Source organism: Monodelphis domestica, chromosome 5, assembly GCF_027887165.1.
Source record: "Monodelphis domestica isolate mMonDom1 chromosome 5, mMonDom1.pri, whole genome shotgun sequence".
Lineage (NCBI taxonomy): Eukaryota > Metazoa > Chordata > Mammalia > Didelphimorphia > Didelphidae > Monodelphis > Monodelphis domestica.
In genome coordinates, this window is record NC_077231.1 from 300,092,999 (window position 1) to 300,108,916 (window position 15,918).

The 15,918-nt window shown below is 38.3% G+C and overlaps 1 protein-coding gene across 9 annotated transcripts in view; it reads right to left on the minus strand.

Annotated features, from left to right (window-relative positions):
- The window catches only part of NEK10 (NIMA related kinase 10), a 256,666-nt gene that overhangs the window by 154,162 nt on the left and 86,586 nt on the right, over nt 1–15,918 (minus strand). For 8 of the 9 annotated variants that reach the window (XM_056800368.1, XM_001380886.5, XM_007505191.2 and 5 more), the window contains one exon: nt 11,976–12,051. In XM_056800368.1, the coding sequence (XP_056656346.1) occupies nt 11,976–12,051 (76 nt within the window). Of the gene's footprint in view, nt 1–10,780; nt 11,114–11,975; nt 12,052–15,918 lie in introns of those variants that run through there. The other variant, XM_056800370.1, reaches the window with a different exon arrangement.

The following is a 15,918-nucleotide window of genomic DNA, read 5'->3' on the forward strand; positions in this document are numbered from 1 at the left end:
AATAAACTGGCACATCTGAAGAGGAAAGTCACAGGGACAATGTGATGGAAGGGCATGTCTCAAGATTACCATAGGCACTTTGTGGAAAGTGTCTTCTTAGATTTTTCTTCTCATAATTCAATACCCCACTCGATTGCATTGGTGCCAAGTAGGGCAGAAGAGAGACCCTTTCAAATGTAAATGGATAGTCCTACACCTAGAAAAGGAAGTGGAATTCTAAATAGCTCATTTGTGAACAAAAAGGTTAGCAGAAACAATGACCTCCTTCCCCACTACCATATCTCTGCCCCAACCACTCATTTTCATAAAGCAACCAGATAGCCTCAGAGTTTAAAAATAACTGGAGAAATCCGAACCCCAGAACTGTCTGGTGATTTTTGGGTGAATAGCTATTGCCTGGTTATGATCTAGCTTACTGAAAATTGAGGGAAAGTACCAAATAGTCATCATAATTTAGGTTATGGTGAAATTTCTTGCCACGGGGCCAATATCTGAATGAGGAAGAGCTGTAGAAAGGAAAGGAAAACTAGGAGGTGGCAAGCCTCAAAGCTGAAGTCTTTAAGGAGCAGAATGAGAGAGACTCCTGCCAGTCTTGAGCTCAATCTCTGCTCTTTCTGGAAGAACAGAACAATAACCAAGATGAGGACAAAAATAGGAAGTGCTAAAATCTACAATGGCCTGTTAAGGGGCAAGCCAAGGAATTATGGTGGAATGACTTGTCCAACAGGACATCTGTGTAAGGAACAATCCCAGACAAGCAATTTGTCCAACACAGATGCCATATCCAGGGCTGAACTTTGTGGGGACTCAAGTGACGACATCAAGGTCATCCTGTTCCAGATTTGTGAACTACTTTGGTCATAGGAGTTCCTTACCTATGTGACTCATTAGTAATATACTTTACATTTGTGCCTACCATCTCTGTGAACATAGTATATATTTGGGGGAGAATGTACCCCAGGTTCATGGGGAAGAAGGGATTATAACTACTGCTTTTACTATACAATCTGAGAAAATAATTTTGCTAAGAACTAATTGAGTCAACTGGGTGATTGTTAATAGGAAGCACACCAATTGGGGCTCCTGAGCTACAATTTCAGAAAAATGCTGCCTTATACCCTTTAACTCCTTCAAAGGACCCAACCCAACTTGTTAGTGCAAATTAGGGGAAGTATCATAGTCATATGGAAGAGTGTTCAGAATTTTCTGTTTAACCTCAGAGGGCAGAGCAAGGAGTGGGAGTTACAAAGAAATAAATTTAGGTTTGATGCCAGACTGACTTTCTAACAATGAGAACTCTCCAAACATGGATGGATGATGCCTTGGATTTCCTCGTCCTTAAGGTCTTTAAACAGGGGCAGGTGATCATTTATCAGGTATGTTACTTTCTCACTATGGCTTTGACCATATGATCTCTGAGGGCCCTTCTATTGTTTCTGTGAAACTCCTCCAGTTTCTGGAATCTACTCTGAAAATGCAAGTAGAGATTTGCTATACTAATCTCCGTTGTGAATAGAGCTAGACATATTGCTAAATGATGAATTTAGCCTCTCAATTCAGATAATCTTTTTTTCCTAAGAAAGGATAACCAAGACATAGATAATAATAATCTTTTTACAACATAAGGGGAATAATGTCATTTTGCATCTACCCTCCTTAAATCTTAGTTTTCTTACTCCATTTATTTAGGCTATAGAGCATAGTGGTTTAGAAAAAGAGAGAGAATACAAGAAGCAAATAATATGAGGATTTACTTTTGATAGTTGATAAGGGAAACTTTCTTCTACAAAAGGGGCTAGAATCTAAACAAATAAGCCAACAGAAACCTCAAGGTTTCAAGGAACAAACAAAATGACATTGTGTGATGTGTATCTCTAAAGGGAGACCTCATGGTCAAATAACAGCCTACTCAAAAAATTCCTAGGTTTATCCAGGAAAAGTTCATACTTGGGGGTCTATGGAACTATTAGAACTTGGTATGGTTCAAAGGAAGGTCATTATGAGTGTCATTTAGGATTATTTCAAAGGAAATTCAGAGCAAAGACTTTATAAAGGTGCATCTTTTAAAATTTTGACTGATGATCAGCACAATGCTTGCAAAGAGGATAACAGCTAGTAAATAGTCAGCAAAATATCCAGAGGAAAAAAGATGAGGTTGGAGGAACTAGAGGCAGCTGCCCCTCTACTCAGGGGACTGAGAATGATGAGTAGCAAAAAATAGGAGGAAGAAAAGTAGAGCAGCTGCTGGTGGGTATTGATAAGACTCGTCATTATTAGGGAGCATCCATAGATTCAGCTTTTTGCAGAGGGAGACTCAGGCAGGTTGGGTTATGGAAAGGGTAGGGCTGCTAAGGGAGAATTCCCTGATGTGAGCTTATTTTCTGTCTTCCTGTACTGAAGCAGGACAAGGCAGTAAGTGGAGGAGCTGTGCTGTATATACTTCTTTCTCCCAGACATCTAGCTGAGTGCTGTGGCCATGCTAGGTCTGTCCCGGGTCACTAGAGTATGTGTGCTGGGTAGAAGCAGGTGGCCTTCCAGGACAGGCTAGTCTGTGCTGTTAAGGCCTTCCTGAGACACCCTTGGCTGCATCATCAAGCCGGTAGCTGTCTGACTCTCTGCCCCATCAACCTTGGGGTCAGCTTGGGAACCTTATATATAATGTCAACTACCAAAGCTAGGAGAAAATCCCTGAAAGGATCTCTCCTAGTAGAATAGAAACTGGACTGATTGCCAATGACTTAAGGATCATTTAAAAACCTACACAGGGTAAAATCTTAGAGACAGTAAAACAGAAAGTAAGTTCTCGTGTATCTCCTCTCGCTTTTCAGATGACAGCAACAAAGATTACAAAGCAATTATCATGAAAGTAGAAGGAACGAGATTCAGTATTTTTTCATTAATTCACTCAACTAATATTTATGAAGTCCTTACTTCGTCCAAGTGAATACACTAAGTTTTATAGATAAGAAATCATAGGGTAAAATTTGGGAATATGCTTTATACTTAACCTGAAAAAACTTAAGGGAATTTCTATGGATCCGCTGAGGGAGACAGGGAGAATCCATAATGAAAAGGACTTTCCAAGTAAGTGCTTTATTGTTTTATAAGCAGCCAAGACAGTTGTGCCTAACAGAGCTTTGAGACACTAGGAGTTCTTCTAAAATCAAATGTCTTCACTACCAACAATTCAGCCTCTGCTGATAAATTCAGGCTTCACTGTTCTGTTAACTTAAATTTCAGGGAAAATGTTAAGTTATCATATTGATTAGGATAAGAAAATACTGACCACATTTTTAATCACTCATTGTTTTCCCACCCACCCTACAGATCTCTGTCACAGAAAGTTGATACAGCTACACCCAGTCATTCAAAACTTAATTGGCAGCCTAGGGAATAAATCTGCATTATGGCAAGTACTACTCACTGCTCTATGAATTTGTATTTCACGTTATCTATGCTTTATCCTTGACTGACAATGAAACCTACTCAGGTAGATGCATCATTTAAATTTTATGTCCATAATTTTTCCTTCTCTCTGAAGCACAATACAGGATAGAAGAAAAAAAATGGAAAAGTTTTGTGGGTAAATCCTGGTGATTTTACAAAATGGCAAAGTCTGCTGCCAGAAGACTTGCTCTTTTTAAGGGACATGGTCAACGTGGCCAATCATTTCTCATCAAAAATGAAGGGGGTCAGAAAGCACACTTAGAAAAGTGTCTTGCAATAGCTGAAGCATCAACCCTCTAAGAATATTAGATTCTCTATACCTCTGACAAAGTCATAATTGAACAGTGTGGCAACAGATGCCATTGCAATGGAAATAATTCCAATTTGACAGTCTTCGTTTTCTCACCAACAATGACATTCCTTGCAGTCTTATTAATGCACACACACACACATACACACAGATACTCTCTCTCTCTCTCTCTCTCTCCCCCTCTCTCTCAATGTGTATAATGCACATATATTTTTTGATTAGCCTGATGATGTCAATCAGCCTTTCTTTCTCTCAAGTGCCAAATCAATGGTACACTTGGAATAAGCAGCCATGACCCTGAAAAGCCACCATCTCCAGGGAGAAAAGTCCTCTATTTTTTTTTCTTTTAAACATTATTTTATTTGGTCATTTTCATACATTGTTCATTGGAAACAGATCATTTTCTTTTCCTCCCCCCCAAACCTCCCCCCACCCCTTCCCTAGCCAACGGGCAATTTGTCTGGGTATCACATGTGTCCTTGCTCTGCATCCATTTCCTTGTTGTTGGTATTTGCATTAGGGCGCTCATTTAGCGTCTCTCCTCGATCATGTCCCCTCAACCTCTGTAGTCAAGTAGTTGCTTTTCCTCGGTGTTTTTACTCCCTCAGTTTGTCCTCTGCTTGAGGATAGTTTTTTTTTTTCTTGTAGATCGCTGCAGGTTGCTCAGGGACATTGTAAAGTCATTACTGGAGAAGTCCATTACGTTCTCTTGTACCACAATGTGTCAGTCTCTGTGTACAATGTTCTCCTGGTTCTGCTCCTCTCACTCTGCATCACTTCCTGGAGGTTGTTCCAGTCTCCGTGGAATTCCTCCACTTTATTATTCCTTTGAGCACAATAGTATTCCATCACCAACATGTACCACAATTTGTTCAGCCATTCCCCAATTGAAGGGCATCCCCTCATTTTCCAATTTTTGGCTACCACAAAGAGTGCAGCTATGAATATTCTTGCACAAGTCTTTTTCCTTATTATTTCTTTGGGGTACAAACCCAGCAGTGCTATGGCTAGATCAAAGGGCAGACAGTCTTTTATCGCCCTTTGGGCATAGTTCCAAATTGCCCTCCAGAATGGTTGGATCAATTCACAACTCCACCAGCAATGCATTAATGTCCCTACTTTGCCACATCCCCTCCAGCATTCATTACTTTCCTTTGCTGTCATGTTGAACAATCTGCTAGGTGTGAGGTGATACCTCAAAGTTGTTTTGATTTACATCCTTCTGGTTATAAGAGATCTAGAACACTTTTTCATGTGCTTATTAATAGTCTTGATTTCTTTAACTGAAAATTGCCTATTCATGTCCCTTGCCCATTTTTCAATTGGAGAATGGCTTGATTTTTTGTACAACTGGTTTAGCTCTTTATAGATTTGAGTAATTAGACCTTTGTCAGAGGTTTTTGTTATGAAGATTGTTTCCCAATTTGTTGCTTTCCTTCTAAATTTAGTTACATTGGTTTTGTTTGTACAAAAATTTTTTAATTTGATGTAGTCAAAATTATTTATTTTGCATTTTGTGACTCTTTCTAAGCCTTGCTTGGTTTTAAAATCTTTCCTTTCCCAAAGTTCTGACATGTATACTATTCTGTGTTCACCTAACTTACTTATAGTTTCCTTCTTTATATTCAAGTCATTCATCCATTCTGAGTTTATCTTGGTGTAGGGTGTGAGGTGTTGATCCAAACCTAATCTCTCCCACACTGTCTTCCAATTTTCCCAGCAGTTTTTATCAAATACTGGATTTTTGTCCCCAAAGCTGGGGTCTTTGGGTTTGTCAAAGACTGTCTTACTGAGGTCATTTACCCCAAGTCTATTCCACTGATCCTCCTTTCTGTCTCTTAGCCAGTACCAAATTGTTTTGATGACCGTTGCTTTGTAATATAGTTTGAGATCTGGGACTGCAATGCCACCTTCCTTTGTATTTTTTTCATTATTTCCCTGGATATCCTTGATCCTTTATTCTTCCAAATGAACTTTGTTATGGTTTTCTCTAATTCAGTAAAATAGTTTTTTGGTAGTTCAATGGGTATGGCACTAAATAGATATATAAGTTTGGGTAGGATGGTCATTTTTATTATGTTAGCTCGTCCCACCCATGAGCAATCAATGTTTTTTCCAATTGTTTAGATCTAGTTTTAGTTGTGTGGAGAGTGTTTTGTAGTTGTGTTCATATAGTTCCTGTGTTTGTCTCGGCAGATAGATTCCTAAGTATTTTATATTGTCTCGGTTGACTTTAGAAAAGTCCTCTATTGATGACACTGACCATGGTGTGGAGGTGGCCCTAGATTCTCAAAGGGTACCAGCAGGTCTTGCCAATGAAAAATTATCCCAGCAGGTCACAAGAACATATCAAGTCTTCTCCCCAAGGACCAGCATAACAATGTAGAGAGAGGATCAGTCCCAGAAGAAGACTGGCCAATAGGTGGTATATTAGTTTTAGCCCCCAGAAAAAAAAGAAAAAAATAGCCTAGAATAGTCCTCCTTCTTATGTGTCTTCATCAGTCAGAAAAGGGCCAGGCAGAGGATAGGAAGGATAAGAGAGCGCTTAAATAATCTAAAACATCCCCAGCAACATTGGAACTCTTCATGTCTGATCTCTGTCCAACAACCTTGGAACATGGAAGAGACTGAATGACAGGCATAATTACATCCTTCTCGAAGTGAAACAGAACACAGAAGTTGCCACTAAGTGAAGAGATGACTTGCAGGTTCTTCCCAGAGAGAAGACTAAAGAAGTTGGCAGTGTAGGCATCATCTCACAGTCCAAGACAACAGGGAGGAGTATCATGTCATGGGATACCGCATTAAATCTTTCAGTGTCCCCAGTGAGTCTAAACAAAACCCCTCCCATAAAGCAGTGTTGCTCACATAGAGCTATCTGATGCAGAAGATGGCAACTCTGTGAGGTAAGGGCTTCCAGAATATTAAAGTTACCATCTGTAAGCTATGAGCTAGGCAATGAGGTAGCCCAGTGGATGGAGCCAGGAAGGCTCGAGTTCAGATCTGGTTTCAGACACTTGGCTAGCTGTGTGACCCTGAGCAAGTCATTGAGCAAATCAAACCTCTATTTGCCTCAGTTTCCTTGTCTCTAAAATGGGGATAATAATAGCACCTACCTTGTAGGTTATGATGAGGATGAAATTAGATAATAATTATAAAGCACTTAGCACCATACCTAGCACACAGTAGGTGCTATACAAATGTTAACTATTATTATTGTTATTTCCTCAAACATTTATTAACTGTGACACTGAGCAAACCACCTAAGTTCTGACTGCTTGGTTTCCTTGCCTAAAATGGAGGTGATCATTGCTCCTACCTACTGAGGCTGTTACAAGGATTAAATGAGTTACTATTTGTGAAGGGTTTTACAAACCTTAAAGAGCTAGAATTGTTCCTCAAGCTTTAGGAATGGGCAATTGCTTTAAATAGCCTGAGTTCCATAAAAGCAAACCACATCAAACTAACCCAGTTGCATTTGTGAATGGGATTATTAGAAAAGCCAATTGGGGAACACCCTAGAAACCATAAATCTGGATTTCAGTAGGCATTTAACCTGATCAGTCAGCATATGCTTTTGAAGAGGATTGCAAGATCCGGGCTAAACACAATGGGATCATCAGGAGGGTTCAGAACTGACTTCAGAGTTTAGCACAGTACTTGGCACTTGGAGGGGAAAGGGTATAGTATTCTCAGCCTATTCTGGAGGGGGTCCATCAAAGTTCTAAAAATCAAGTAGGAAGAAGCAAGACTCTGGTGACTATCCTTGGTACCATAGACCTGAATAAGGATAATATTGATGGAATTTACAATGAAGGGGGGAAGTATACTTGATTCATGGGTGATAGCTTGGCACCCAAAAGGTTACGATAGTAAATCAAAGTTAAAAAAGACTTTGTAGGGATAAAAGCAAGAAGACCTACCTTTAAGTTTATTTTTTTTAAAGTAGGAACAAAGGCAAGGCATGGTGAGCAAACAGTTCATTATAGGAACAATATCTTTGATGTTTTTTGAACTACCAACTACATCAGTCAGCAATGTGATATAAGAGGAAAATCCACTTTAAGCTACATCAGAATACAGGGGTCTTCAAAGCTCACAAGATGGCAGCACCTTGGATCTCTGTCCTAACCAAATCTTACATGGTTCATCATGCAGGATAGCATACTGTAATTGCTGATGAGACATGGAAATTTTACCATATGAGGGTCAGTTGAAAAAATTGGGGATATTTAAGCTGGGGAAGAAGAGATGTGGTTAGAAGCAGAAGGAGCAGCTGAATTAGATAACAATCTTCAAGGAGTTGGGGGATTATCACATGATAATACAAGACCTGTTGTATTTGCTGGGCAAAGAAATGGGACTCTGAATAGCTGATTTGGGCTCAATACAAGGAAAAACTTCCTTATAATTAAGGCTATAGATGTAACTGTCTGCCTCATGGAAAAATTAAAATGACTCCTCTAATAACAATTCATATTTCTATTGAACTTTAAGATTTACACAATTGAGTGGTGACCTCATCACTACAGTTTTAAAGGCAGCTAACTGTCCGCTGGGGAGGATTTCATGGGCAAGATCTTGTGTAAGGCTTGGAGTCCATGATGACCTTTGAAGTATTGTCCAAATCTGCAATCCTATGATTCTATGCAAGTTAATAAAGTCTTTGAAGAACCCAAGAAGATCCTCTAAACTAAGTAAAATTTTACTTGGATACTGGATTGTTATTGTTTTTCATCCTTCATTTTCAAAGACATCACAGGGTATGTCTTAAATTGTGAGTGAAATGAGGCAGTGCTGTGCAAAGTTGTCAACCCCACTCTCTCTTCTAGAGTCTGGAGGATGTCTATTCCAAGCATGTGATGAATCCCCATGCTGCACTGGGGGACCTATGCCATGTATGCTGGAGGGGGCTACTCCCCTCCCCCTGTCCATGCCCAACTGAGGAAATTTCTCACATCACCCACAGCTCTGCCCAGCAGCCCAATGGGAGCACTTCCTCCCTCCCCTGTCTGGGGTAAGGTGGGGGGCTCACATGGGGCATGAGGGTACAATTTGGGCACTTGGTCTCTAAAAGGTTCACCATCACTGCTTTAGTGGAATGAGCAGATGAGAACAATTTGTTCCAGTGGCCAGGAAGGCAGCTAAAGCAGGAGCTGCAGAACACTTAGAGCTTGGTTAGACCACAAAGGCGCCAAGGTCATCCATTGCATCCTGGGCTATCCCTAGTTGTCCCGACTTTAGTCTTGCCACTGGCATTTCTACAATTCTTTCTCAAAGATGGAAATAATGGGGGGTGGGGAAGTATTCTATTCTACTTTGTGAAAAGCTTTGCAGCAGCACTTAAGAAGAAATACTAGGAGAGGTGGCTAGACTTGACAATAAATAAGATACAGAATAAATTCAAGAGAGAAGTGACAATTTTGAAGGCATTCAAGGATCAATTTTGAAGATATCTCAAGAGGAAAAATCAAAAAGAATGGAAAAGATCATGAATAGCTTTTTAAAAGCAGCAACTGAAAGGATATCAGTACTACTAATCCATATGCCTATTTTCCCATCTGTATTAAAAATGTATGAGAATGGTATATGCAGGTACTGGGGAAATATTGGATAAAATTCTGAGCATGGCAGAGGCAAGTTTTTCTAAATTATTTTCTAAGGCTGACTACATCTTCAAAGTCATACAACTGATTACAACTGCTACATCTGGTGTTTATTGAGTTCACAAAAATATTTGCTTCAGTAGATTCAAATATTGTCTTAAAAGCTGTCCTCAAGCAACTATTCAACCAGATATATTTTAAAACATACAAAATTCTATAACAAATGTGACCACTGAGATGATATTGCTCGATAACCTTCTAAGTATAAAAATTAAATGAAGCATAAAACAGAGAAACCTGCATCGTGGAAGACAACCTACGTAGAATACAGACAGAAGCGTTACTTATTGATGGTAAAGTTTTCTCCATGTTTCTTTTCACAGAAGATACTCCATTCATTGTACTGAATCCCGAAATGTTAACCTCTCCCTAGTGAAACCCAAAGTCATTTAAAAGAGATTGGCCTAAGCAAGCACACTGAGAAAACAAAGTGGATGAAAAGCAAATATTGTCTAGATTATGGCATGAAGGTAGGTTGGCTGCCCTGTTGAATTAATAAGGATCTCTATCTGCCCCTGTTTCTCTCTGGTCTCTGTCCCTGGCTGTTTGTCTGTCCTTTCCTTTGTGTTGAAGGACAGTGAGCAAGACCCAACTGGAAAACTATATATTTTAGTCATTAATTTCAATCATCTCGCTGTTTGCAAATATAGATATATGGGTATGGGGGAAGCTGAGTTACTCAGTGGATGGAGAGCCAGACCTAGAAATGGAAGGTCCTGGGTTCAAATCCGACTACAGACACTTAGTAGTTAGGTGACCCTGGGCAAGTCACTTCACCCCATTGCCTAGCCCTTACTGCTCTTCTGCCATAGAACCAATTGTATTGATTCTAAAATGGAAGGAAAGGGGTTAAAAAAACCCAAAACCACACACACACACACACATATATATATATATATATATATATATATATATATAGAGAGAGAGAGAGAGAGAGAGAGAGAGGTATGTCTACATATGGATATCTATAGATACTATTTAATTATTTAGATATGTAATTATATATATGATATACTACATTTATTATCACTTTGTGTTTTATACATGATATATAAATACCATCTTGTATATGTATAGATAGCTATGCTATGTTTACATAGGAAATATATAAAAATACATAGGAATATATGCACTCATGATAATAGTGTTTATACAGAGCATATATATATATACACAAATACATATGGATTCCTACATATATAAGGGTATGTGTATGCACCATAGACTCCATCCCTAGTGTACGTATACGTAGGGCAGTGAATAATCAAGGAGCACATACATACATACATGCAGTGCATAAATATCAGCAAACTCAAATGCATATGTAAAAATGTGCAGACAGATTTTCTGTCAGTTTAGCTTTTATTTATTATATTTATGGTTGTAACATCCCAAATGATGATCTCCAAAGAATCAAAACTACAGTAACTTAAGGGACGGTGGAAAGATTGATGTGAGTAAAAGGCTTTTCCAAAGGATTTGGTCATTGCATTACCCAAAAAATGGTGTAAAAAACATCCTGAGACCAGGATGGCCAGAGCAGGAGGTGCACCGCTGCACTGGTCTTCAATAAGAACTACAAGAACCAAAGGAAGATCTCCCATGGAAGGGGCTTCTTTACTATGGAAGAGAGAGAGAGATGGTGAGCAATTGCAGAGAACCAAAGATGCGGTGGTTTTATCGTCTGTACCTAGGCCAAGGAAATGGGAAAATCCATGAAAAGACCAAGGCGAAGATAAATGGCTACTGATTGCTGGTGGAGATCCCCATGCACTCCCCTAAAGTCGTCACAAATCTTATTAGCCCAACGCCTCTTGCAGAGACCACAGCCACATTCCCCATCCACGGTCCCTTGAGCAAAGCCAAAGAAACGGATGCCTCATCAAGCCCAAAGACCGGCTTCTAACTGGTGAAAGAAACAAAGCAAAAAGGTCCTTTCTCCTGGACCTCGGTCCCCATCACAAAGACCTGGTTTTTTTCACTTTCAAGCTCATCCATGCGTCTTCTAATGACTAATGCACAGAATATGAATAAAATTCTCTGTCCACAGAAAGAGCTAGAAAGATCTCCATGACCTGATGCGGAGTGAAACAAGTAGAACCAGGAGAACAAGGAATTTTTTCTACTTTTCCCAAGGGTAAGTCTTATAAGTCTTAAGGTCTGAGGTAGTCAAATTAAGAACTGAGTTTAAAAAAAAATCTTTCCCAAAGAGATGTTGCCAATACTTCTATTTGAATTATCTGGATCAATATAATTATCATCCTACTATGTACCTATCAGTGCTGTGAAACACACATGCTGGGGTAACTGTTCTATATTGGATCATTCCATAAATGGTGCACGGCTCTCCATCCCCTTTTCCCCAAATAAAGGAAATCAGCAAGTGATATCTTTTAAAACATGGTGGAAACTTTTCCAGTTGCTTCCTAGATGAATGAATGAAATAATAAGGATCTCTCTGGAATATCTTCTATTTTAAGGTAAGAATATAAATAAATACTTGAACCAACAAACACACAACTCAAGAATTGTACACTGTTCATCTCTCTTACCAGGAGTAGATAATTGTTCCGACAACTGATGTGAGTTTGCTGTTTTCTTGCTTTTGTTTTGCCAGGCCAAAGTCAGCTACAATCCATTTAAAAACAAAAACAAAAAACAAAGAGCCATTAATTTTTTCATGAGGATAGCACTGTTCCTTAACTCTTATGATTCGGACTGATAATGAGTGTAGTTCACAACAGAAAGAACTTGAGGGTTCTTTTTTCCACTTTGTCAAAATGTGCCATCTGCTTATTTTCCACACCTACCTCAGTCCTAATTAATGGAATACATTAATCAGGTTGATTTCACAATAAAAAAAAAAGAGAGAAATTTCCTTGCTAATGCAACTTGGAACATAGCAGCAAAAAAACTTCTGCTGAGTTTTAGTTTGTTATATCATTTATAATTGCTTGCTCATAAATATAAGAAATCCAAAATAATTGTGGTCATTAAAATAATTAATGTAATGTAATATGAACCAGAATACAAATATAAAATATACTGCCTGAGGAATAAGGGCTTTAGAATCATCCCAAACTTTCTTCAATAACCAAAAGGTGATATTAATTATTTTTGTGTGTGATTTTTAATACTGCATGAAAATGATCTGCATTTTATGAAAGATAAGAGTAATATTTAATATTATTATTGATAATAAATTAATTCCTAGTGTTTGATCATTTTTAAATTTCAAACCTCACATAATTTTCTTTTGATCCTGACCACATTATTTTTTGTAGACAAACTACATCAATATTATACTTGTTATACAGATATAGAAGCTGAAGCTAAGAAAGATTTAAAATGACTCACTCAAGATTACACACATGGAATCTGAAGTAGACCTGAACTTGGAAGCCAGAGCTAGAATTACTGGTTCCATTCTCTTTCCATAATAGTATATAGTGATCCAGGTTAAAAACTGATTATATGTCACTAAATAAATCCCAATAGGACAGGAATTTGATGTTTTAATACAATAGAATATCATGATAATTAAAATAATGCAAAATAATGTGAAATATTTGGATGTTTTTTTTTCCATTTTGCAGAATCCTCTTCTAAAAAACCCTTCAGATATCATTTATGAACCCCTTTCATAGGACTTAGGGTTGGAAGCTACAGCCTCAAAAATCATCCAGTTAAAACTGAGGCTGCCCAAGGTCCTGCAAGAGAGAATCAGCAGTAATGGAACTTAAAAAGTTCTCTGATGAAAATTCCAGTGTCCTTTCCATTTTTAAGACAATAGGAATAGTCAATAAAGTCATTCAATATCATATTTTACATCTAGTTACAACAGGCTATCTATATTCTACATCAAAGCTTAAGTCTCTTTTTGTTACAAAATGGGGTCTGAGTCCTTTAAGATTCTCGGACTTGGTTTTACCCATAACTCCCAAAGCCATTGATCCTGTGAATCTTGAAATTTCTCAGACTTGTGAATGTTAAAAAATTCCCCATTGGGGAATTCTCCATTGGGACAATTCCCTATTGGGACCATTCCCCATTTGGACAGTGAGAAGTCTACTTAGATCAAAAATGTGAAGACCTTTACTCCACGGTACCAAAGCCTGCTTTAGGGGAGAAAACTCCTTACTGAACAATGAAAAGTACTTAAACCCATACTTAAGCCATGCCTATTTTTAGAATTAATACAAGGGGGTGCTAAGTACTTATAAAGGTCAGGCAAACTTACATGGGACAAAGGTGAGAAACTTACTCAGAGATTCTAGCCTACTCAGGTGTGGATTCAGAATGGGCTGTGCTTTGGAAAGTGTCTACTGTGATTGGTAGATGGGAGAACTTAGGGGAGGTGACATAGGAGAAAACCCCCTATATAAGAAAAGGACAGTCTGTTGAAGAAAAGAGTCTCTTGGAAACAGTCTCTAAGGAGGCTGTTAGAAGAAGAGTCTCTAAGGAGGCTCTGAAGAGAGTCTGATTGCTGCTGAACTGGTGTCTGAATCCTTGCTTGAACAGATCTTATGGTGAGTGATTAAGGACTGACTGATCTCCCTCTTAAGACTCAGGTCTAGACCTTTTGGCTAAGGCCCTTCATACTTATTCCTTTCTTACTCTTTCTCTCTTTCTTTAATTCCTCATTTTATTATTAATTAAAATCTCTATAAAACCCAGTTAACTTGGGTATATATTTTAATAATTGGGAATATATTCCCTGGCAACCACCTTATATTTTATTTAAAAACAAAACACTGTAGTGAAAACATATTTCCTGCAGTCACAACTTACTCATCCACTCTTATATCTACTACAATTTATATCATCTACTATTTTAATCACTACAGTTTATAACCTCAACCATTTTAATTCTGACAGTTTATGGCTCCCACCATTTTAAATATTACAATACTCAAAAAAAATATCCTTTTTCTGGCTTAAAACTGGGATTCCATTGTCTAGACCATTCTAAATTAGCACTCTTCTATCTAAGAGACAGGATTCACAAACATTCTCTGCAAACAGAGAAATGATCACCTACTTATGATATTTATATTCTGCCACAATCTTCATAAACTGCTCCTTAGAAAAAGAAATTTCACATGTGCACAGATCTATCTACCCCCTCTGCTCACCCTATAACACACAAGGACCTACTTGGTGCCTCTCTGACTAGCCTGATGATGGATTCTATTGCATATAAAGTCAATAGCACACAAAAATAGGATCAGAAAATATTATTTAATGGTACAATTATATGAATGTCTTTGCTACAATCAGCTTTGTGGAGGATAACTGAGTGGAACAGAATTTCAGATAATCCATTTACTTTGAAGACCACAGAGACTATCGAGAGGGGTAGTTCCTTTGGTAAAAAACTGTCTTCTCGAGCCATAGTCATCCCCTCTTCTTGGAGGCAGCTCCAGGCTCTGACTCCCAGTCAGTACAGAAACAACATAAACTAGGTCACCTTTATGGGAAGGTGGCCCTTCAAACACCCCCCAAATATCCATGCCATCTAATACCATCAGGAGGATTAGGGGAATCACCAGATTAGGAACTGCCCCGGTCAGAGACATAATGCAAGATGGCACAAAGGACAGAGAACTCAATTTTAAATCAAAGGATTAATCAAACAGTCAGCCAACAAGCATTTATTAAACACCAACCAGTGCTCACACTTTTGTTCTGCTACTTATTATCTGTGTGATTTAGGCACAGATTATTTCTTCTTGCTGAGCCTCAGTTTACTCAAGTTTAAAATGAAGGGTGTGGGCTTTAAAGTCCCTTCCAGCTCTAAATTTAGGATTGTCTGAAATTCTGCTCCACTCATGCTTATCTTCTACAATGCTGATTGTGGCAAAGGCACTTATATAATTATACCATTAAATAATATTTTACAAGTCATATATATATGGTGATACTGGTTATATTTGTTTTTATATACATGAGTATAAATGAGTTCTATTGTCATAGAAAAGAAAGTGGATGGGGTGTACAAATGATGCTCTGACTAAAGTGATGCTAATTCCCCCATTCAATAAACCAAATGTCTACTATGTCAAAGACACTGAGTTTATTTATATAAGAATTCATGTGAAAGCTAGGTGGCTCAGTGGCTAGAGAACTGGAGATGGGAGGTGCTGGGTTCAAGTTGAGTTTCAAATACTTTTTAGCTGTGTGACCCTGGGCAAGTCACTTAACCCCAATTTCCTAGTTTTTCTGCCTTGGAACTGATACTTAGTATCAATTCTAAGACAACAAGTTTTGTTGGGTTTTTTTAATGTGTTTATATAGTGTTTTTCTGACTTCCTAATCACAGTCCTATGAGGTAGGGAGTATAGACAATAGTATCCTGATTTTCCAGATAAGGAAATCAAAGTTCAGAGATATAAGTCAATGCACCCAGGCTCATCCTGGTAAATTTCAAAGCCTCTAAGACTAAAATCCATGCCTTCTCATGCAAAAGATTTATTTCTCATGAACTGTGAGAGA